The 21,982-nt window shown below is 35.6% G+C and overlaps 1 protein-coding gene across 2 annotated transcripts; it reads right to left on the bottom strand.

Annotated features, from left to right (window-relative positions):
* Window positions 1–2,672: 2,672 nt before the first annotated feature.
* Window positions 2,673–21,080, bottom strand: zer1 (zyg-11 related, cell cycle regulator). Of its 2 annotated transcripts, none has more exons than XM_022676614.2 (19): window positions 20,918–21,080; window positions 19,718–19,782; window positions 18,758–18,859; window positions 17,676–17,938; window positions 16,321–16,468; window positions 13,691–13,915; window positions 12,796–13,025; window positions 12,358–12,531; window positions 11,554–11,668; window positions 10,692–10,838; window positions 9,931–10,104; window positions 9,519–9,734; window positions 8,787–8,828; window positions 7,305–7,424; window positions 6,307–6,422; window positions 6,032–6,220; window positions 5,068–5,165; window positions 4,637–4,739; window positions 2,673–3,805 (listed from the first exon to the last, which is right to left on the bottom strand). In XM_022676614.2, exons 4-19 carry the CDS (start codon window positions 17,840–17,842, stop codon window positions 3,748–3,750), a joined length of 2,322 nt encoding a protein of 773 aa, XP_022532335.1. In that variant the 5' UTR covers window positions 17,843–17,938; window positions 18,758–18,859; window positions 19,718–19,782; window positions 20,918–21,080; the 3' UTR covers window positions 2,673–3,747. The 2 variants fall into 2 exon arrangements, with proteins under 2 accessions (XP_022532335.1, XP_022532336.1); XM_022676615.2 differs by lacking the exon at window positions 20,918–21,080 and adding an exon at window positions 20,615–20,739.
* Window positions 21,081–21,982: the final 902 nt, after the last annotated feature.

The raw sequence follows: 21,982 nt of genomic DNA, 5'->3' as shown, positions 1-21,982 counted from the left end.
TTCATTGTCCAACCCCTGTACCTATTGTTAACTTCCCCCTATAGATTTGTAATGACAGACGTCATGTGAACAGACTTTCCTATAAGCGCTTTGGTCTTATTTTCTATAACAATGTTAGCTAAACCCAAAGAAGCAAATTAAGAAGATAAGAAGATAACTTTTACTTTTCTATAGAGTTCAAATTTATAGATAACAATGTTTAAAAGTGTTACACAGCGTCAAAAACCACATAAACAAGTGTATTACTGAAGAACCCCACAGTCCTGCTGTTAGCATAGTGCTAATTGGCTGAATATAAGCTTCTATTACTTGTATTTATGAAAGGAAACTTCAGGAATCAAATATGTGGATCTGGGATGATTGAATACATTTTGAATAAGGGAGAAAACTGAATTTATTCACTTTTTTTTTTACCGCCAAACCAAACCGTCGACCATACACTTTCACTTATCCACACATAGCTTAAAAATTCTCTTTCCCAAGCTAAACCGGAGAAACTATGCAGCTTAGTTACAGCAAAAGTAGCTTAAATTGTGGCTTGAAAGCAAAGAAGAATCACTTTGGAACTTTGGCTCAAATGAGAAGAAATAAAAACAACAATCCCTCCATTGGTACAGTAGCTAAGGCAGAATAAATACTAGCCCAACATACATAACAGAAAACGTTCCTCCGCTAAACACAGGAGTTAGAAATGAGACAAAAGTAGAGATTCCAAAAAAAGAAAAGAAAAAGAAGAAGTTTCTCCCTTGCTAAATCAGCAAAATCAGTCAGTGATCAATGGGGACTAATAGTAATAGCTATTCTATATAAACATTGCACAGGTTTCATAACTTGTAAGGTAATATTATTACCCGCTCATTATTACACATCAGGGGAACAAACCAGAAGTTGAGACAAACATTAACTGACTTCTCGATTATATATCATCACCATCATCATCATCACACCACCATCATCATTTAGCTTTAACACCCGAAGCAATTCCCAAAATATCACAGATCCACTGCAGGTTCAACTGGCTGGGAAAAAGAAAATAATACACTAAATTATTCACAAAAAGGCAAAAAGAAAGTGGTGGAATAGCTGAGTCATTCGAGGAGGTTTAAACTAGCAGCATAATCTCAAACTTTCAGATGCAGTTTAAGGTTTCACTCTAACAAAGGAGACCAAATCAATATTTTCTGTTTTTAAGAGCAACGTAAGCATAAAAATTTGGTATTTGGTAGAGTCATTTCTTATGCCTCCTTTCTAGGGATGCACCGAATATTGAGCAAACAAAATTATTTGGACGAAAATTAATATACAGTATATATAAAAAATAAGAGAATTTTGGATTTAGTTCATCTGATTTTGCTATTTATACTATTTATAGGTTTATGTTTGAATAAAATGAACATTGTTGTTTTATTCTATAAACTACAGACAACATTTTTCCCAAATTACAAATAAAAAAGCATTTATTTACAGAAAATGAGAAAATTAGAAAAATGGCTGAAATAAGAGTTAAGAGTTCAAGAAATCAATATTTGGTGGAATAACCCTGGTTTTTAATCAGTTTAACCAGTTTTTCATGCATCTTGGCATCATGTTCTCCTCCACCAGTCTTACACACTGCTTTTGGATAACTTTATGCTGCTTTACTCCTGGTGCAAAAATTCAAGCAGTTCAGTTTGGTGGTTTGATGTATTTTGATTAACCCTCTTCCTCTTGATTATATTCCAATTCCAATTAATTTCAATTTGGCAAAATCAAAGAAACTAAGTGGTCTCTTATTTTTTTCACAAATTATACGATTTTTCATCTTTTCATCAATTTTCAGCCCCAACTCTCCAAAAACGTGGTTCTTTCTTTCGGTGATCCTATTGGCTGTCGCTGATGTTGACTCACAGTTGCTGACTGGTCTAGATATTAAACCTGTGATGAAAGGGAGAGAGCGCCATCTATCCATCCAGAGACAGCATGACATATTGTGAGCTCTCTCAGACTCCGGCTGCTGAGGGCAAGCGGCATGAACAGGGATTTAAACTTGTAATCTATGGGGTGCAGCGTCTGAGCCACTCCGAGATTAGCAACGATGTAAAAATCAAGCCAAAATACATTTAGGCTTGTTAAATTTGTGATGAAAAACTTGCGAAAACCTGTGTTCGGTATTATGCACGGCTTCGGCCATAAATGTTCATTTCGGTGCATCCCTACTCCTTTCCAAAAACTGTAATAATAGATAATAGAAATATTACTTCAATTTCACTGCAAAGCCCATTACACAACAACTATGAGTGATAAAAATGATGAAAAAAATAAAGGCAATTAATAATAACAATAATAATATTAATAATAATAAAAAAACACTAAAATCAAAAAAGGGAAGGGATTTCGGTCATTTTTTCCATATATGGATGTGATGACCATAACAATGACCATAATGATATTAATTCATTCCCATTATAGCTTCCCGTGACTGAATCAGAATCAGGTCGGACTGGGAGTTCATCATAGGAGTGTTTTATAGTTGTGTCATAAAAACATACATACAGAAAACAACAGAAACAAAAACTAAACAGAAAATGAGAGAATTTGTCCTTTCTTCCAAGTTATTATGTACATGAGCAGAAGTCTCGGGTGTGAGTGTGTGTGTATTTTTTGTGAGTTTTGTTTTTTCTTTTTTTTTTTTCTGTGTGTGTGTGTGTGTGTGTGAGAGAGAGAGAGATAGATTCTCCACGGTGGCTTTAGAGTTCATTTTGTGGTAGCAAGTGAAGTCTCTCCACCATAAACAGTAATAATAAGTATTTTCCTTAATCGTCAGCACCTTCAGCACCATCGATCGATGATAGTCATCATCCAAACTCCTGAGTGAGAGAATGGGTCGTCCAAAACATCTGACAAAAGTCGAACGTCAAACCTGCCAAAACTGACCTTTTCTGCCTCTTTTTTTTCCTCCCCGAACCACGAAAATCATCGATCCGCTCTGTTCTGAGCTCTGAGTAAAGTCTTGAGAACAAACCCACCACAACCACACTTAATCGCTGTGCAACTTAGTGAAGCTTATCTGAGCTTATATTATATATATCTCATTTAATTACATACACACACACAAACACACACACTCACACACTCTCTCTCTGTAAAGATGAGTGTCAGCAGGCTGTTTGCTCTGTGTTTGTGTCCTTTTTTGTGTCCTCACTCTAGGAGGAGAGGAGGAGAGAACATACTGGATTTGATTTGTTTCTTATAAGGACACACAATTGATTCATTTCACTCAATCACTCAATTTACTTATTCACTCATTCATTACTCACCATCTACACACATAAAAACTAAGGCGTGACAAAACACTCAAAACCTATAATAGATGATACAAATACTGCTTATTATCATGTGCAACACAAAAACAAACACACACACACACGCAAACACACACTCGTGTGAACACACACTCACACACACACACACACACACACACACACTCCTGAACTCGTCCTATAGTGTGTCACAGGAGGAGAGAGAGTTTTGTCAGAGAGACAGAGAGTCGCCCAGCCACCCTGATGCCGCTGTCGCTGCCACTGCCGCTGCCGCTGCCGCTGCCACTGCCAGCACACACATTAAACTGCAGAGAGGAGACGCTCAACAGAAACATCCTGGGAGTGAGGGAGGGAGAGACGGGGGATGGGGGGGGGGCAGCCGCCCACGTGCTTTAAGGTGGACCTGGTGATCGGTGATGTGAGGGCGGGGTCTCCTGGTCTTCTGCGTTTACCTGCTGGTCTCCATGGGATCTTCCTTAAAGTTCTCACACTGCTCCATCACTTTACTGCAACACACAGACAGTGAGGACAAAAGCATGAATTAAAACTAATTTAACCCTTCTGATGGATGGATGGATGGATGCTAAAGCTAGGAGTTAATCGAAGTAATTTTATTAATCAAATTACTATTTTAATGCGATTTTCTAAATGGTTTTAATAATAATAATTTGCTTTTGTCAGAAACCTGTAAAGTTGCAATTCTAAACTAGTGGTTCAGGACCCAAAGGTGGGTCGTGGACACATTCTGGGTGAGTCAGGAAAGACTTTTAATGACTAACTAACTAACTAACTTAAATAAAAATAAAAATAAATAATGAATTAATTAACTAATCTGACTCGGATTTCTTTGATTTTGTTCTTTTACATTGAGCGCAAAAAAAAAACAGAGAGAGTTTCTTACTAATGTACTCTAATTGCAGAGAACATTACAGAAAAGTGAAATATCTCATTTTGAGAAGTTTTGATATTTATTTTATTGTAGTAAATTTTATACATGTAGTTAGGTAGTCAAATTCCTTCTCAGTTTTTTAAAGAAATTGCTCTTAGATTCACTTTGCATGCATATGTATATTTAAATGGGTTTTTGACGACCATTAAATAAACAACACATTTGTTGGGTTTAGAAGACTGTAAACCCACAATTCAAAATTTAAATGAAGTAAATTAAATCTAAATTGACCATTTTATTAATTATTTTAGTTATTTATCAAAGTCTCTGGCAGTTTTGGTAATTAAATGTCAGTGAAAATGTAAAATTGGGGTGTTCTTAACCTTTTTACCAGTGGTGTACACACAGCATGTTTTGTGAAAGAGTGTGTGTGTGTGTGTGTGTGTACCGTGCCATGTCCTTGGTCTCTGGCTGAGAAGAATCCAGCTCTAAAACTTTCTCCAGCAGAGCAACTCCTCCCTCCTTCACTAATAAAGGACAGTACTTGCTTGCTGCAGACGAAGAGAGGAGAGATAATATTAATAAATCCTGTTTAATATCTTAAACCCCACGTCACTGAATTAAAGCCTAAAGTACAGTGAACACAACAAGCACTGAGAGAGTGAACTGCTACAGAAAAAAAGAAATATAAGAACTGGGGAACTTCAGTCTGTGCCGCCTGTGTGTGAGGCAGCACCACCTAAACATATCAGAGGATACAGATCAGGTGCGTTTTTGTGCAGAATCATGTTGACTGATCTTTAATTCTGCCAGGAGTATACATACTAATGATGTCATTTTGTGAATGTGAACACCAAGAAACTGTATGTGTGAACTCACGATATACAGACACCAGGTTAAAGAGAGCCCAGGTGGCCCAGTGCTGACTGACTGGAGATATACCCTGAGGAAGGAGACGCAGAATGGGCTCAAACGACCTGAAAGAGAATGAATATGAGAGAGATAGAGAGATTAATAATGACTGTACTGTTAATACTACTAGTATAAATTGTAGGATAAGTGTTTTGTAACTATTTTACTTACTTCTTTATTCATTAATCAATCAATCTTATAATCTATAAACTATAATTTTTTTTCTCTTAAATCTGTGGTTATTTATTTATTTTGATCTATTTTCTTTATTGATCAATAGCTTTGGAAATAGTGAGCGAGAGAGAATGAGAGAGAGAGAGAGAGAGAAAGAGAAAAGGAGATAAACAAAGTTATGTAACTGTTTCACAAAAAAAACATCTTTTTAAATACATACACTCTTTCTCCCCGCAGCAGAATGAGTGTAAAAGATTTCGACCATTTTACCATTCTGACCAGCTCTACTATATATAATATATAATGTAATTATATAATCCTCACGACCCATGTAATGCTCTAAATCAAGTAGAAAGTCTAGAGACAGTTACTCCAACAAAAGCAGCATAAATGTCCCTTTTAAAAGAAACTATATAATATGGATTAACCAAAAACATTTTAGGCCAAAACTGAACAAAATACAGAATATTTTGTTTTGCCACTTTTTTTTTTTTTTTATCACTGCTGTATTTACAAACAAGGCCTTACTTTCCATTGATTGTGATTTGATCACAACATCAAAAACATTGTATGTTGTCTTTCTTCTCACCTATTTGGGGGATAATATAATTTTCTATAATGTATAAGTCATAAAAGAACACTAACAAGAACAGCCTGTTTCATTTTGAGAAATACAGAGATGGTACATTAAACTTCTCCATTTATCATATTATATCACAAGTGGAGAATATGGTTTCTATAAAAATATAAAACATACCTGTAGTTGATATTCCGGCGGGAGGTGACGTCCCAGCTCTGGATGGCGTCCCACATTTTGTCCATGACCCAATCTCTTTCAGGGTCCTCCACGCTCCACACGTCAGGCCCGTCGAACATGATGTGGGACAGAACCCCACAGGCGTTATAGGACACCTCGATCCCGTCCGCCTTGCTGTCCAGCAGATTACTGACCAAACAGGTAGAGAAGTTCAGCTTTAGAAGCTTCAATACACAAAAAAAAAAACAGATCACATGAGTAGAATGGGAGCTTACCTGAAGACGGTGATGAACTGGCTGGTGAGCAGCTGAGGTCTGAGTGCTCTAACCTCTGCCACATTACCCAGCAGCCCCAGCATGTTCCGATGCAGCTCCTGTTTGTCTGGGAACTCCTGTGGTGAACATTCAGAAATCATCATGAATCTGAGACAAGAGACAAATATCTACTTGTCTAAAAGTCTAGCGTTTTTATCGCACTATAAGCCACAACGGAATATAAAGTGCATTATCAATGAATGTCTAGTTTCTGGTTTATTGTCATATAAAAGTCACACTGGATTATAAAGCGCATAACGTGAAACTGGTAAGGAACAGTGGTGTCGCTATGTTTCCCTTCTAATTCAGCAGGTCTCGCCGCTAGGTACTGGTGCTAAGTTAAGTAAAGCTAAGCTAAGAAAACAAAACTGTAACTTAAAAAAAAAAGTGCAGGATGTTATTCTACACAGATTTCTCTCCTGAAAACTGTTTATTTGTTTAAGCGCTAACCTCCACTCGACAGCACTACACTGAGGAACCTGAATGGAACTGAGTTTTTCGGTAAAAAAGGGCGCTATCAGCTAGCAGTTCGTCCGATGTAGCTTGTTTTAATACAGTAAACACACAGACTACTAGCGCAGATAGCAGATAATGCTAATACTGCTCCAGAAATGCTAGCCAGGGTTAGCTGGCTACCAGCTACAGTCTGATAAGACTAAATTCTGAACGGTGACATAGCTAGCGCTTAGCGTGGTTAGCGGCTAGTGCTAATACTGAACTGAACCACCCCTTAATACCTCCTTAAGACTGGTAAAATTCATACTTAAGGCGCACTGATGATTTTTTAAAAATTAAAGGATTTTAGTTGTGCCTAATAGTGCGAAAAATTATACAGAGTACTCTGTATAATTATTTACATACAACCAATCCTAAGACTTCTGGCATGTGAGTGAAAGAATGGAACAGGAAATAAGAAGCACCTGCTGCACTTTTCTTGTGGTACAGGTTCTGTAACTCACCTGCAGGCAGTCCAGGAAGAGGTCCATGCCGTTGCAGTTGAGGAACATCTGACAGTTATCTGGCGTCTCGTCTGTGATGTTCCACAGAGCGCTCCACGAAAACTCCATCACCTGATCACACTGAGGGAGGAGACAAACAGAGAAATAAGATTGTCTGTTCTAATGACTGCATTTAGCTACATTAAGTTGCTCCCATTGTTGACACAGATGTGCAAATGCACTCACACAGCAAACGTATGATTTTAGATACTCTGCATGAAATACACATAAACATGTCAAATGAAAGCGCACACAGCTGAGTAAAAACAACCTGCAACCTTTCTCTCACTCACAGCCCTTCTCTATCTTTCTCAATCAATCAATCAATCAATCAATTTCTGTCTCTGTCTCTCTCTCCCTTCCTTCCTTTCTCTCTCTCTCTCAACCCCTTTCTGTCTCTCTCGCCCTGTTTATCCCCCTTTCTTTCTCAACCCCTTTTTTCTCCCTTTCTCTTCTGTTCTTAACCCCTTTTTCTCTCTCTCTCTCTACCCCTTTTTTCTTTCTCTCACCCTGTCTATCCCTTTCTCTCATAAGCCCCTTCACTCTCTCAACCTCTTTCTCTCTCTGTACCTGTTTTTCTGTCTCTGAACCTGTCAATCCCTCTTCCTCTCTCAACCCCTTTCTGTCTCTCTCAACCCCTTTCTTTCTCTTAATCTTTATCTCTCTCTCTCTCTCTCTCTCTTCCTCTCAACTCCTTTCTGTCTCTCTCAATCCCTTTCTGTCTCTGTCTGTCTCTCTCTCGCCTCGTCTACCCCCCTCTCTCTTACTCAGCCCCTTTGTGTCTCTCTCTCTTCCTCTCTCAACCCCTTCCTTTCTCTCAATCCAGTTCTGTGCCAATCTAATTCTGATGTTTTAAAGGAACTCTTAAAACTGAAATGCATCCAGTTATATGTGTAGTATTTGTAGTTTAAGCATTTGTAGTTTACTTTAGTTTACTTTAACTTTTAGTTAAAGTAATTCAGTTGTTTTTGTTCCAACAAGATCCAGAAAGATGGATCCATTAATGGTGACAGTATGAGAGTAAGATTACTTATGACTATGGCTAAATAACATTTTTTGTGTAAGAATAATTATCCCTTTGAATTTTTTGGCTATCAAAAAAGCCCAGCCCTAGTCTTCACTGCCCTATTCAATAGTGTGTGTGTGTGTTTGTGTTTTGTGTGTTTAATGACAATGATGGTTTAAATTTTGCGGCTGAATTCCATTGCTCTACTCAAAAACAGCAATAAAGAGCCGTTTGCATTTCTTTAAGCAGCTCGCAGATCAGAACAGCAGAACTGGTATCTCTACATTTCCAGTGCATGATGATACTATCTGACTAAAGTAAAATAAACAAACCACTTTACCAGAGAAAATGTCATAAACCTAGACCAAGGATGACTGGCATTCTTTGGTTTTACAGTGGCGTTACAGTGGAAGCAACTTGTATACGGTAATACTCACCATTCTGTCCTGTAGCTTCTTCTGTATTAAATTCAGCATGGTCTATGGAGTAATATATAAAGACAAAAGAAAATTAACATGATTTGTATACAAACAGAATCAAATTCTAGAGACAGGGTTAAAAGTACTGCACTCACACATTTAACCTATAAGAGTCCATAGTGACATATAGACCACATTTTTAAAGATGTGGAAAATTCCTAATAGCACTCTGTCCTTTACTTTAACAGCTAAGACCCAAAGTGTCACACACTGAACAGCCTGGATTCAGTAATTAGAAAGTATGTGAATGTATGGTCATCTGAGCTCATTTACAAAATGCTGGTGTGTTTGGTTAGAGCTTGAGACAAAACTCTCATTTAAATCTCATTTAAAAGTGCATTTTGTTGTATATTTGCTGTTCCAACCCATTTAACAACTGAGTTTTTAGTGACTTTTCTCCAGCACTAAGGCTGGGTGCAGCAGCATTAGACGCTTACCGCAGTGCTAGCACTTTCGCCATTCATGGGTGAGTATATTGGACTGTAGTTTGCATGTTTACTGTGTTAAAAACAAGCTACGTGGGACAAACTGCTAGCTGATAGCTCCCAGGGTAACAACTTATGTATGAAAAAAGACGTTCATTGATAGTGCGCCTTATAGTCCAATAAATACGGTACAAGAAGCCCCGAGGCCTGAGTATATACAGTATTTAACTATGATTGGATTAAACATCACTTATTTTAAATTCACCTTAACAAAACCCATCTTGCCGACGGCCTCTTTGTGGTCATTGTCCACCTGGCAGACGAGGGCGTTGCAGAGATGCACGGCGATGCGCTGGATAGACTCGTCCTGCCGCGCCGGCTCCAAAATCTTCAGCAGCAGCAGATTAACCCGGTGGTACTGAAACTCTAACTCTTCAGGTATACTGAAGTTACACAGAGTCAGACAGCAGTTCCTCTGGACCTAGAGATAAAATAAAGAGCAAGAAAAAGTTCCAGAAAAGAACAGAAAACAGGGAATCTGCTGGTAAGGGGAAATTAAATGTAATACTTTTAAAGACTTACAAGTAAATCTGAGATGAAATTAAGAAATGAGTAATAAGTAATGAAGCAGTAACATTAGTAAGTCAAATTTATTTGTGTGTGTGTGTGTTGCTTACCGTGACCTCCTGATATTGCTCCATGCCATTGAGCACCACCTCTATGACCTGCCGGCGCAGCCGTACACTTTGCTCGTTGCGGTATTCTGTGTTGGTCAGGTAGAAGAGAGCAGCGCTGCCCGTCACTTGAATGCTCTTATCATATTTATGACACTTCAGTGCTGCGATTACCAGCTGAGAGAGGGGAAGAAACCAGGAGACAGACAGACAGACAGACAGACAGATAGAGAGAGAGAGAGAGAGAGAGAGAGAGAGAGAGAGAGAGAGAGAGAGACATACTAGAGTTACTAGAATATATACAGCATGTTTGTTTTTTTGGACACCTATGAAATCCCATGGAAAAAAACTATGACAAGCATTGAAAGGTTGGTCTTTTTGAACACATGGACACTGGTCTTCATTTATACAATATGAAGAGATGAGAGATACTTAAGTACAATAATTGAAGTAGTTATGTAGTCAAAATTTCTTTAGTTTTCCCTTGGTTAACGTTAGTATGTTAGCTAACTTACCATTAGTATTATCTAGCTTTCCGCTAACCTTAGTTCTGTCCCTGGTAACATTAGCTAGCTCACTTTAGCTAGGAAAAGTTAGTATGTTAGCTAGCTTGCCACTAAAGTTAGTAAATTAGCTAATACCTAGAGCAAATTTGCAAGACTTTAATTTAAGACATTTTAAGACTTTTTAAGGACCCGCAGGAACCCTGCTTATACAGCTTAAACTGAAGAAATGTGTGTGTGTGTGTGTGTGTGTGTGTGTACCTGTAGTGCTCGGAGCAGCTGGCTGCAGTGTTGTATCCTGGCGATGTCAAACAGCTGGTTGATGGCTCTGTGGGCCAGCTCAGGACGGGATTCAGTATAAGCTTCTATAGCATTCAGCACCTGCTCTTCATTCTTAGAGCCTGTCACCTGAACACACACACACACACACACACACACACAATACACTGACCAGTATTCTCACAGACACACACACACACACTCCTTCTCTTTATGAGCTGCTGCTGATACAGCATTTCCAAGTAGCATCACAGCGCTAACGCTTGGAGGAAAGCGCAGTGACTCGTTTCTGATACATCAGCTCACAGACGCAGCCTTGTGCTGATCACCATCACCCTAGGAGTGATGAGGGGAAAGAGAGCGCGCCATCTACTGCATCCACCCAGAAAGAGAAAGGCTAATTGTGCTCTCTCAGGGCTCTGGCAGCTGATGGCAAGCTGCGTGACTAGGATTCAAACCAGCAATCTTCTGATCATAGTGGCAGTGCTAAGCCTATGCAGTATAATATTTTTCAGAGGCAATTCCCACCCCTAGTTTAATAAAACTAATACATCAGATATGTCTGTTTACCATGACCTTCTGATGACATTTGTGTCACTTCAAGTGATAACCAGAAAAAAATAACTTTTTATAGAGTACTTGTGCTTTTATAGTGCATTTTAAACATCTGGACACATTTTAGAATAGTTTTCCAAAAGCTTTTGGTATCTGATATACAGTATGAGATTAAATTTCTACAGCATGGTATGATTAATTCTATACTTCAGGGTCTGATCCTGAGCTGAGGAGTTAAATCAGTGAGATAGATCAGAGGAAGACCTTCAGGTTTTATAGGACACGGTACCTTGTAGGCAGGGATGTGTGTGACATTGCAGAGTGTGGTGTTATACAGGCCCAAAAACTGTAGTGGCCTCTTGAGCTCCTGGAAGGGATAGATACTGCTCTTAGACGGCTCGATGCTATGAGAAAAGGAGAGAAAGAGAGAAAAAGAGAGGGGGAAAGAGAGACAGAGAGAGAGAGAGAGAGTATTAATAATACATAAGTCTTAATCTAACAAAAACAACATAAGAAATAATTATAAAAAAAAAAAATCTCCACTGCCCCGCCTACTTTTTTGTAACATTTCTCAAAAATTGGGTGATTTGATACTAAAAAAAAAACGGTAATATAATTTTTGCAGTAACATTATTCTTGGCAATATGAAAAAACGCTTAAAAAATGCAACAAATAATTGTTAGTTTTTATATAAATATGAAAAATTTCAAACATTCAGTAAAAACAAAAATAATCTGTAAACTTTTGTCACATTCCTTTTGTCTGTAAATACTAACTTATCAAGATTCTAAATTAAATCTGATTAAAAAAACAAAAAACAAAATGCAAAATAAAATAATGTAAAATAATGTAAATGTAAAAAGTTAAAAGCGCAGAATATTTAGTGTGTGCATATAAACTGCAAACATGAACAATTACACAAAAAATACACTAATACTTCAGAGTAAATGGTAAAACAAACAGAAAATGGACTGCTTTCAGCAGAATACCACTATGTTTTATTTTTTTTTATTATAATTACTTTCCATCCACAAATGCTATAACTCAACAAGTAGCACTGCTTTCTAGAAACCTCCTTCTGTTTTTGCAATACCTGGGGCGTCCCATGGCGTCCTCAAATTGTGGCACGGTGCAGTTATCCAGCATTATGTGACCAGAAATATCTAGTGACACTAGGTTCCCCAGGCTCTGCACAATACTCGTCAGGATTTTCCTTGTCATTTTGAATTTACTGTTGCGCTGGTTCTCCCGAGAGATATCCAAGTGCCTGCAGAATTAAAAAAAAGAAGAATTTCCAGAATGAAACACTGCGTTATATCTGTTTTATTGCTCTTTTATAATTGCATTGTTCATTGTTATCTTCATGTTGTTTTTTTTAGGTAGACAATTTCAAAATCAAGATTCAAGAAAAGTAGCCTTTAGGCTAATTCTGGTGCATTTACAGTTATGTTAGGTAATTTAAACTATTAAATAAAATAGTAAATAAATAAATAAATAGTACAATATGTTGATAGCAAAATTATCGCCTTACCTTAACCGGCTCATCTGCACAACAGTGCTGATGAGCTCCTCTGAAAGATCGACATTATAAAGCACCAGAGAGGCCAGTCTGTCCCTCCACTGTGCGAGAAAAGCCGGCCGGGGCAGATAAACTCCAGACAGGTCCAGAGAGGTAAGAGCCGGCAGGGGCTTCAGCAGAGCCTCAATATCCACCACTGCCTGCATACCTCCCAGATTCAACAGCCGCAGCCTGTTAAAGCCCTGCACAATGATAAAATTACATTACAATTATTAAACAAATGATTCAGCGCATCATCAAACTATCCTAAATAAGGGTATTTAGAAATTTGTCAGGGTTTTGTCTCCACCTGGATTTAAGTAAGTAAATGATGTGTTGATTGGTTGATGCTGCAGTTGGTCTGCAGGTTTAGGTTCAGCAACAGTATGTGCTGAAAGAATGAGGTCAGCTGGCTACCTGAATATACTGAATATAGACCAGCTTATTCCTGAATCAATGGATTTGTTTATTCTTCCTATTCTTCATGGGTCTGGAATTGTGAAAGAGTTCCGGGTTCAGGGAGCATGAGATCATCATTTATCATTTTCACACATGGATTGAGAGAGAGTTCACCACAGAGTCCAGATCTTAACCTCATTGAGAATCTTTAGGATGTGCTGGATGGAGAAGAGCTGCTTTGTGCAGTGGTCAGACTCTACCATCATCAATGCTGCTGCAAGATCTTGATGAAAAATTAATTAAAGCAACACTGGATTTAAAGAAATAAATCTTGAAGTTGCAGAAGCAATTTGACTTAACTGAATGCAGGACGCAAAATAATTTTTTTGGCCAGGCAGTGTATCACAAAAATTCTTTATAACCTTCTACTTTTAGACTGAGGAAATGGTACACGTGTTTACATCCTTACCTGGAAGGTAAACTCAGAGTCCACTGCATGCCTGGGCATGCGCTCTTCCTCGTCCTCGTCACCGTAGTCCTCCCCACAGGCCAGCGGCGCTACTCCCTTCCTGAAGAAGATGTGTGAGCAGCCGAAGAGGCTGAGGGACACCAGGCTGTGTCTGAAGCTGCAGAGTGTGTACAGGCTGCGGGCGCTCAAGTGATCGCAGGAGGTCAGGTGCAGCTCTATCAGGTCCTGAAAACATGAAGGGCAAACACTCTTAAAATGTATAATTATCACACACACACATATATACAGCTCTGGAAAAAATGAAGAGAGAACTTCTGTTTCTGAATCAGTTTTTCTGATTTTGCTATTTATAGGTTTATGTTTGAGTAAAATGAACATTGTTGTTTTATTCTATAAACTACAGACAACATTTCTCCCAAATTCCCAATAAAAATATTGTCATTTAGAGCATTTATTTACAGAAAATGAGAAATGGCTGAAATAACATAAAAAGATGCAGAGCTTTCAGACCTCAAATAATGCAAAGAAAACAAGTTCATATTCATAAAGTTTTAATAGTTCAGAAATAATCAATATTTGGTGGAATAATCCTGGTTGGTTTTTAATCACTGTTTTTTTTATGCATCTTGGCATCATGTTCTCCTCCACCAGTCTTACACACTGCTTTTGGATAACTTTATGCTGCTTTACTCCTGGTGCAAAAAAATCAAGCAGTTCAGTTTGGTGGTTTGATGGTTTGTGATCATCCATCTTCCTCTTGATTATATTCCAGAGGTTTTTAATTTGATAAAATCAAAGAAACTCATCATTTTTAAGTGATATCTTATTTTTTTCCCAGAGCTGTATATATTTAATGGAATTCAATAAAAAATATTTTATTCCACGTAATTCTGGAGCTTTTCTATTGGTCCATTTATCAGGTACTTTGGATACAATATAGTTAACAGCATATTGAAACACTGAAAAATGTTATTCAAATATTAGTTCCAAGAATATACTACTGCAACAAAATAAAAGTAAACATTTTATTATGTATAACATATTTAAAGATTCAGTAGAGAAAAACAGTAAACTAAAATGTTGATAATTATAGTAACTTTTGTACAAAATTATAATAATAATAACAAAATGAATAACGTAACATAAAAGTATAATGCATTATAAAAACATATTCTTAAAGCTGCACAGTAAACTGCAAAACAACTACAAAAGAGACAGCTATCAAGACAGAATGGAGCTACTATCACAATGTAAATTACAATACGACATAACCCCAGTATAGAGGCGAGAGAGAAACAGAAACTCAGGGCCAGTAAATCAGGAATGTGCGGCGTGTCAAGTGCATCAACTTATTTACTCCAAAACTGATAAGGCACGGCCAAATCATAAATACAAATAATAAATAATAAATAATAAAAACAGTGTTGCCTCGTCTTCATCTTTATACATAAACTGACCGAATTACATATCAGACATCAACACAATGCACGAATCTATTATTCTATCTTCTTTAGCATCTGTGTGATGAAGAATATAAAAGACAGAAAAGTAAAACTGAAAGTAAAACTGCTGAGAGACGGGCACGCTGTATAACAGTTCTCACATGATCAGCTATAATCCAAAGCTGTGCAGAAACCTGCTCCTCCAGCACTGCTTTAAACATCAAGAGCAGGAACAGGGAGAATTATTTCCTTTTGTTGCAGTTTATCTGCCTCTACTCTTCTTTATGCTTGATTGTGGAACAATGTATACTCTGTATGGATTTAATGCTGATGCCTTTTAATTAGTTTTATTTATTTTTTATTTGTTTATTACTATTTTTTTATTAATCATTTTATAATTTCCTATCATTCTCATCATTTTACTTTTCTTTATTTTATGTTTTATTTTTATTTTTTTTACATTTTTAACATGTTTTAATTTGTTTTATGGTCTTTTAGAATTCTTTTTAAGTATATATTTGATTCATCTATATAATAAATGTTGATTTTAAATTAGTATTTCTTTTTTAAAAATATTTATTTTTTTACTATTTTGTTCTTAATTATTTATAATTTCTTTAATGTTTTTAATCCCTTTTATACTGTAAATGCTCAGAAACATTGTAAATGAGAAATGAATGAAAAATCTTGTCAAATTACTTGTGAATAAAAATCTTAAAATCTTGTTCCATTAATACGCATTCAACGTTTTTTTCCCCTCTCTTGAAAAGTTAATACTTTGCAGATACACACTTTCGCTTTTATTCTGCCAGCAATTAAAACACATTAAAATCCCATTGGACAACCTTTGATATTGCTTTGTTAAAGATTGACCTGTTTAATGATTTACAAAAACATTCTAAGGTGAGTCTTTATCAGTGTAAGCATTCAGCAATAACAGTAATTGAGAGTGATTATTGATAAAGATGCACAACTATAAGACAAATAATGAAAGAATGTGCATCATGTGAGGCATTTCAGAGACAGATTCATTCACATTACACACAGATACAGATCACTTTCATTCGTGAATGTGAACCATCCAAAAATAGCCAAATCTCATCTGAGCAAAAAATCTGATTTGAGCAATGTGGCGTATAAGCCTAAGATGCAGCTCTTTAACCCACGAGTTACTGAGAGCTTCCCAACCTGTTTCTTGATGGCCTCCACGTCTTTGTCCCGCACAAGATCCCTGAGCTGAAGACGGGTCAGCCTGGTGCTGCGAGGGTCTGAGAACAGCTGGAAGAAACCATCCTGTGCCTCGAAGTTACTGTCTGTATAAACCAGGTCCATATACCTGCACAACAGAAACAAACACAAAACACTGATTTAACATAAAACGAGTATTATTCATCTAATCTTACTAATTTATTAATCTAATCTTCAAAAATCAACATAAACATAATTCTGATCATGACTGAATTCATTAATACGGTGCTAATTATAAAGATGAACTTTGTTGGCAAACTTTGTAAAAATATGTTATAAATATGCAAATTACTGTCGTCACTAAAAAAAACTTTTCCAATCCTTTTCAAAATTGCAGAAGAGGTAACTTTAGAAATGTTCATGAAAAAAAGAATTTCTATTGGTCTATTTATATTGAAACTTACAAATATTTTAAGGCATTTCTATTGGTCCATTTATCTTGAAATTTTCAAATATTTTAACACATTTCTATTGGTCCATTTATCGAGAAACTTACAAATATTTTAAAGCATTTCTATTGGTCCATTCATCTTAAAATGTACCATTTCTCATTGAGAATTTATATTGGTTCATTTATCTTGAAATGTACAATTTTTTTAGAGCATTTCCATTGGTCCGTTTATACAGACATTTACAAATATTTTAAACAATTTCTATTGGTCCATTTATCTTAAAATGTACACATTTTTGAGAGCATTTTTATTGGTTCATTTATCTTGAAATTTAAAAATATTTTAGAGCATTTCTATTGGTCCGTTCATCTAGAAATTTACAAATATTATAAAGCATTTCTATTGGTCCATTTATCTTAAAATTTACAAATATTTTTAGAGCATTTCTATCGGTCCGTTTATCTGAAAAATTAACAAATATTTTAGAGCATTTCTATTGGTCAATTTATCTTGAAATTTACAAACAAACAACATGGATATTAACAGTGTAAGCAAATGAAGCATAAAATTACAAAGATTTTGTGTGACTGTGTCAAAATAATGTTTTAAACTGATCACAGCATCATTACCCTGAGCAGCTTCAGCTATGTGTTTCTGACGGTATCTTACTAAACAAATATGACGTTATAGTTATCATTATTATTAGTCAATATTAAAGTATTTAACATTATTATGGTTAAAATGAAGTGCATGATGTTTGTATTATAATTACTTCAATACTAGTATACATAACAGTTTGCTTTTCTGTATTTCAGCACATTAACATCCCTTATATTGTTTTTTAATAGTTATCTGCAGACCCCAATTATAAAATCTAAGCATTTTAACAAAATAAATACGTACACATTAACCAGCTTATCACAGATTTCACTGGGCAGGAACACATCCGGGCGCAGACAGAGCTTGTTCCGTTCTCCCGTGTAGCACATGGTTCTTCTGAGGTTCTTTAAACAGAACACTGTGCACAGAGACATCAGGCTGTCCGGGTTGTCTCCAGCCTTCGCTGCCATGGTGGCGCCCCCTTATTACTTTAGAGCCAAACACCAGGGCACGAGGTGGGCACAGGGGCTCAGGCTTCAGGCATCTGGAGGACAGGAGAGACCAGCCTGCAGAGAAAACCATAAAGAAATGTGTAAGAATATCCAAAATGTCACTTATATAATAAGTAAATTTATGAACCATATACTTTGTACAGCAAATCTAAAATAAAGAATACTGACACAGTCAACTGACAGTGTTTATTTAATCACATCAGGACATTTTTCATATCCTGTAAAAAGGTTTTCACATTTTGACATAACAGGAATCAGACAGGATGTTGTCATATCATATTGCACACAACACATTGTGAAAGGAAATCCATATTTTGATAATAATAGTTTTTTGTAATGAAAAAAGTCTAGTATCTAATGGAAAGCTGTGAAAAAGGGTATTTTGTATAATTGTTTATGTTACAGTATATTCAAAGATTTTCTAGATTTTTTCCCCCTACATTACATTATTTTTAGGTTACAATATTTTTTACACTATTTTATTTTATACGAAATCAGTCTTTGAAAGTTATTTTGTTACTTCGGGTCAATAAATAGACAAAAGTTTACAGATTTTTTCTAAATAACAGCAATTTTAACATTTACCTTGATGCAGTAATTTACTGTTGAAATTAAAATATTATTAATATTATATATTTTATCATATCACCCAAAATACCCAAAAATCATTTACAGCCTCCCCATAACCAAACACTTTAATATTTCTTTGTATTGAAATTAAACACCTAAATCTATTTAATTATAACAAATTATAACAATACTAAGCTATTGAAATTTGCTCTTATTCGACTGCCTGATTGTAAAAAAAAAAGTATTAATTAATATTATGATATGTTAATAGCTTTTCTAATAAGATAATAAGATAAATCTTACGTGTGGTGGGAGGAGCCAGGCACAAAGGCTCTAGGGGCTCCTCAGACTCTGGGCATCAAGATGACAGCAGAGCCCAGGCTGTGAAGAAGTACAGAAACAAACCTGTGGGAGATGAGAAAATGATTCAATACTAAACAAAACAGCAAGTACAATACATTACCAAGACAGGTACATTTACTGACTAATTCTGATGTGAAGAAAAACTAATATGTTGACAACTAGGGCTGAGCAATACTGTTAAAAAAATAATAATTATCTCAATATTCTTCAAATATATGAGCGATTATCGATTATGATTATTTATTTATTTTTAACTGACACCACCATTTTAAGTGATGCACAATCTTAATTATCCTATTTCGATACACTAATTTATGTTGACAGTGAAACCTAAAATATTCTGCTTTGGCAAAACAAAAAATTATCAGTGTTGCATGAAAACCTCCTTAAAGGGTACCTAAACCCACTAATTTTAACTAACTCCATCCTTAGTTAAAACTGGAAAAATGCTTTAAAAAATATTGAGTAGTAGTTTGGGAAGAGCATTGGGTGATGTATGGGTTTAGGGGCGGGGCAGAAGTTGAACCTGTGAGGGCGCTGCAGATGCAGAAATGACTGCATTAAAAGTGTTTTTTAAAGGTTAGGAAAGGTTTGTAAAAAAATTAAGCAGGACTCGTTTCTTTCATTACTTCAAAGGAAAACATATCAGCTATAAATAAAAAATATATGATTTAGGGTTTAGTGCTCTTTAACCTTTTTAACTTTCAAACTGAAATCAATGTAGAAAGATTTGTATTTGAAAGTAATTTGAATTACATTAGACGATTATGTCAGATTCACAATATTTCAGAAAGTCAAAAATATGACAAAGCAAAATATTTAACGGAGACAGTAATGACCTATAAAATATAGATATATTAATATAATAATGAGGAATATGGATCCCAAAATTGCCCAGACCTCTGAAACCTCTGAAAGTTGTGGGCATTCAGACTGTAGGCATCAGGAGGACAGGAGAGGCCAGCCTGTGTAAAAGAACAGAAAAAGACAAAAAAAAAAAAAAAAAAAAAAAAACATTGTTGTTGTCACACTGAAACCTTCTTATCATCACACATTTTTCTTTCAATGGAAGTCAATGTAATAAGGTTTTAAGCCATCTAAGTTTTTTTTTTTTTTTTTTAGACATTTCTATTGGTGATTATGAAATTCACATACAATATTGTTAAGCTAAAGAACAACTGCCAGCTTTACCTACATTTATATTAAAATAGTAACCAGCTATATACATATAAATATAAAATAGAAATATGTAATTAACAGCAAACCCAAACTTGTCCAGACCTGAAAAATGACATTTCTATCGTTGGCTATGAAATACAATGTAGTTAAGCTAAAGAACAACAGCCAGCTTTACATTTATATTAAAAGAGTAAACAGATATAAATAAAATACACATATAAATAAATTCAGCTATGTTGTAGATATAAAAATACACTAGTAATATGGAAAATATGGAATTAGCACTTGTCCAGACCAGAAAAATGATTTCATGACCTCTCTAGCACCACACACACTGTAATAACACATAATTTATCATTTTTTTAGGGTTTAACTAACAGGCATCTAAGCTAACAGTAGCTAAAAACAATCGACAAAATTATTTAACGTTGTATTTTGACTCAGTAAAGCGACGGTTAGCAAAATTAAAGCTAGCTAGCTCTTTCCAAAACGTCGTATTCGGCGAATGTAGTTAAAGCACTGTTAAATAACTAGCTAGCTAACCTAACTAGCTACAAAACTATATATATCTTAAGCTCAGTATATTAAAAATCCCTCAATAAATCATAAAGTACTGACGGTGTCTGTTTAAATACAGAATCCAAAAGCTTCTTCTGACTTTATCAAACCGGACCCATCATCAGTAAAGAAGAGCTCGGAGCTAAACGGCAGCTGGAGCTTCAAACCCGTAGCTAACACTGAACTGTACCAGCCAGAGCTAATGCTAAAGCTAATGCTAACGCTACAGTAACACTGAACTGTACCAACTGAGGCTAACGCTAACGTTAAAGCTAATGGTAAAGCTAATGCTAACGCTACAGAAAGTCGAGCTGAATTTGAAGCCCAAACTCCTTTTAAAAGCGCTGACAGTTAAATATTTACCAGGACAGAAGGACGGCCGGCTGCTTTCAGTAAGCTCGACTGTCCTGAGCTCTTATTTTTGGATGTTTTATCTGTTTTCGGTTTTTGTATCACTACTATTATTATTATTTCTGATGTCAACAAAACCTCCTCCACTTCCAGTTCACCTGGGCATTAAACAACAGCTTCCGGACGGAGGGGAGGAGAGAACAGTGATGCTCTTAAAGGAATAAAACTACATTTTAAAAACAATAAACACTATATTATATAGCTATTACGATTAATATTTCATTCACCACATTCATTGATTTTGTTTGTAAAAGATGTGCTGCTGTCATGTTCGGTTAAATAGGATGAATGTGAATTTGAAATGGGGAATTTCACCAAAAACTTAAAAGAAAAAAAAAGTTAAAAGGTCAAAATATAATACAAAAGTGGGATAAAAATATATTGATAATAACGCAAGTTATTTTTGACTCATTTATATATTTTTTAAATAATTTATTTCCAATTGTATCTTCCCAAAAATATATAAAATTTATCCTAATATTTAAAGGCAATTTCACAATACACAGTTTTTGTCATGTTTTTACACGCTGACAAAATGCATCAAAAAATTTTCCTCATCCAATTTAGCAGATTTTTTAAAGCTCTGATGATATCTTTATTGTGCTTAAGAAAGCATATTATCGATAGGATAAGAAAAACACAATAATAAATAAACTGAAATAAAATAAATTAATTAAAATAAAACATTTAAATTAGCCGTTTTGTAACAGAGGAAAATATACATATATTTTGAAATGTGCTTTTATGTAATAATATAGCATTTTATTTATTAAAATAGTAATTGAATTGTACATACAGTACAGTGAAACATTTAGGTGGCTTTTGTCTGAGGTGCTGTTAACTTGTAGGTTATGGATTAGAACATTACTCACATAAAGATATTCACTATTCACTGTATACATGTAACTCTACCTCTTCACTACTTTACAACTGATGCTCTAAAACAAACATTAAGAGGCAAGAAATTCAAGTAATTAACTCTTGACGAGTTCAGCACAGCTGTTAACTGAAAAAGCC

The sequence above is a fragment of the Astyanax mexicanus genome, chromosome 17 (genome assembly GCF_023375975.1).
Source record: "Astyanax mexicanus isolate ESR-SI-001 chromosome 17, AstMex3_surface, whole genome shotgun sequence".
Taxonomy (NCBI): Eukaryota; Metazoa; Chordata; class Actinopteri; order Characiformes; family Acestrorhamphidae; genus Astyanax; species Astyanax mexicanus.
Note: the sequence above shows the minus strand (reverse complement) of the source record. Positions and strands in the feature narration are given on the sequence as shown.

Excerpts from the sequence above, each read along its gene's own strand:
- zer1 (XM_022676614.2), bottom strand. The coding sequence starts at position 17,842 with ATGGCAGCGAAGGCTGGAGACAACCCGGACAGCCTGATGTCTCTGTGC. Across the intron at positions 13,026-13,690 it reads ACTCTGAGTTTACCTTCCAG|GGCTTTAACAGGCTGCGGCT; the intron begins GTAAGGATGTAA and ends ATCATTGTGCAG. Across the intron at positions 7,425-8,786 it reads AGAAGCTACAGGACAGAATG|TGTGATCAGGTGATGGAGTT; the intron begins GTGAGTATTACC and ends CTCCTCCCTCAG.